Raw genomic sequence first — 2,999 nt, forward strand, 5'->3', positions numbered from 1 at the left:
AAAGGTGTTTAAAAATTTTTTGGTACTATAGGATTATTAGCAAGCTAAATACACTTAAGAATATTACCAGCTTAAAATATGTCTGGATTGTGACCTGCCATGAACTAAGCACTCAATAAATTTTAATCAATTAAAAATTTCAGCAACATTTATATTGGAAGATTGGAAGAGCACTTTAAATAATTTTTTTGCAAGTCCAAGAAAATATAATAAGTTACTTATTTCCATGTTTGATTTGCATTAAAATTTTTTTCTTTTTCAGTTGTGTTTGGTGGATTAGAGTAAAATCAGGCTTCCCTGGTGGCTCAGAGGTTAAAGCATCTGCCTGCAATGCAGCAAATTCTGGGAGACCTGGGTTTGATCCCTGGGTTGGGAAGATCCCCTGGAGGAGGAAATGGCAACCCACTCCAGTATTCTTGCCTGGAAAATCCCATGGACAGAGGAGCCTGGTGGGCTATACTCCACAGGGTAGCAAAGAGTCAGACAAACTAAGCAACTTCACTTTCACTATATTCAGTAGATAATTATTATTACTTCTAATTAGGATCTTTTCTAGGAAAAAAAAATACTTTTCTAGGAAGAAAAAGATTTTGTTTTCAGGGAGATTAAAGGAGTGAACTCATGTGGTAGAGGGTGTTCATTCTGGGCACAAGAAATGTTTGAGAACATTAACCCGAATAGAGATCAGATCAAAAAGAGACAGATTGTTTGGCAGTTAATGGTTTATGCATTACTTTATATTTTATTTCTAGGCTTGAGCAGTCTTTTGCTTCTTGGACACCAGTACGAATTTTTTGAAAGAATCACTGAAAGCTTGTCTCACTTGTTTGTTTCTCAGAGTGTAAATGAATGGGTTCAACATAGGAGCAATAGATGTCATTAGCACTGTCACACCCTTGTTAATAGCCACTGATTCCTTTGCTGATGGTTTGACATAGACGAAGATACAGCTGCCATAGGTGATGGAAACCACAATCATGTGAGAAGAACAGGTAGAAAAAGCTCTTTTCCTTTGCTGGGCAGAGGGGAGTCTTAGAATGGTTTTGATGATGTAAATGTAGGATAGAACAACACACACAAGGGTCAGAATGAAGGTCAGCACAGCAGAGACAATAACCAACTGTTCTATGAGCCATGTGTCTGAGCATGAAATCTTCAAGATAGGAGAGGCATCACAGAAAAAATAATCAATTATATTTGAGTCACAGAATTTTAAATTTAGGAACAGAATAAGTGGTGGTAATATGATCAACAAGCCAGATATCCAACAGCAGAGGACAAGCCTCTGGCAGACTCTGCTGTTCATGAGGGTCACATAATGCAGGGGTTTGCAGATGGCCACATAACGGTCATAGGACATGGCAGCCAGGAGAAAAAACTCTGTTACTCCAAAGACATCAGTAAAAAACACTTGAATAATACAAATAGTATATGTAATTGTCCTGTCACCTGTTGCTATGTTGTATAAATATCTAGGGATACAAGCAGTTGTAAATGAAATTTCTAATAAAGCAAACTTTTGTAGGAAATAGTACATGGGTGTTTTAAGGTGAGGATCCACTAAAGTGAGGAATATGATGGTCAGATTCCCAGTTATACTCAACATGTATGTGAGAAACAGAAACATAAAAATTGGAATCTGAAGTTGAGGGTCATCTGTCAGTCCCACCAAGATAAAGGTTGTGATTGTATGGTTTTCCATCACTGGCTCCTGAATTTTATTCATTTCATATAAAATTTAAAAAAATTTTCTTTGATATTTTAATCAATAAAGTGGTATCAAAGCCAGATAGCAATATAGAATGGCTACTAGATATTAATTCACTTGCAGTTTCTTCTTTAGAGTGGTAATTTATATTGCCAATGCTCTAGTGGACTTGGCTACTCAATTGTTTATTTTATTAATATTTTATTGTTTTGGCAGTTTTGTGATATATTTTAAGCTTATATTAAAAATATTGTTCTACTACCCCTTTTTATCTTTGATCTCACATTTTTAATCTGTATCCCAGACTGAATTTTCTCATGTAATTAGATTGAACCCACAATGTATTGTGACTGAATATACTTATGATTTCTTCTTACCACTAAGATTTTTTCTCTATTTTAAAGGGAAATATTTAAATTTAATTATTTGCTGCATATCTTTTCTTAAAGATTTGGTCATGATAACATGTACGTATTAACTACTAATCTAGGCTCTGTGCACAGGCTTTGTTGATCTATCTGTGACTTGTACTTTACATTTTGCCACTAAGACCAAATGCGTGTTTATGTTATTTTGTTTTGTGTTTTAACATGCAGTTTCCACATTGTTGGATAACTTGTCTGACACTTCTTATGTCTCTCTGTTAATATGCAATTTACACTCAGTGTCCAGAGAGTTTACAACTCAGAGAGAATTTTAATGCACAATTTATTTGCTACATGTGAAGAAATGTTTGGCCCAATGATGCACAACTGGAAAAAAGCCACATATTTTTCTTACACTTTCAGTCCATTAAGTATGGAAAATAACACCTTGTGTCACTATTGCTAAAATAAAAATAAAATTTAGTACTGAACGTACTCTCCATGTACCTGTCTTGACTTTCTCCATAAGTCTTAGAGATAGTGGCAGCACCATGGCAATTAAAAGCAGACCTTCTGAGGAAATGATCTTCACCATTCAACCCTGGATTTCCAGCCTATGCCAGTATGAACTTGGGCAAGCATTGGGACCTCTCAGGCTTCCAGTTTTCTAATCTATAAGATGGGAATAGTGATAATCTTTACCATATATATTTAAAATGATTGGAAGAAACAATACTGTTATAATAAAATCTGATGTGTAGTCTGTGCTTCATAATTGTCAACTATTATTTTCTGGATGTCTACAGATAATTGACGTGATTGTAAAACCCACAAATCCTTGTGGGACTTTTATTCTGTGTAACTCATACTGTCTTTCTATTCCATGTTCTTTATAATTAAAAGTAGAGAATCTATTTAGTGAGAAA

At 34.8% G+C, this 2,999-nt stretch overlaps 1 protein-coding gene across 1 annotated transcript; it reads right to left on the bottom strand.

Moving 5' to 3' along the window:
* Nucleotides 1-748: 748 nt before the first annotated feature.
* Nucleotides 749-1,702, bottom strand: LOC138078231 (olfactory receptor 6C2-like). Its single transcript, XM_068970868.1, has one exon. It carries the CDS (start codon nt 1,700-1,702, stop codon nt 749-751), a length of 954 nt encoding a protein of 317 aa, XP_068826969.1.
* Between the last annotated feature and the right edge of the window lie 1,297 nt (nt 1,703-2,999).

Source organism: Capricornis sumatraensis, chromosome 4 (genome assembly GCF_032405125.1).
Source record: "Capricornis sumatraensis isolate serow.1 chromosome 4, serow.2, whole genome shotgun sequence".
NCBI lineage: Eukaryota > Metazoa > Chordata > Mammalia > Artiodactyla > Bovidae > Capricornis > Capricornis sumatraensis.

Excerpts from the sequence above, each read along its gene's own strand:
- LOC138078231 (XM_068970868.1), bottom strand. The coding sequence starts at position 1,702 with ATGGAAAACCATACAATCACAACCTTTATCTTGGTGGGACTGACAGAT.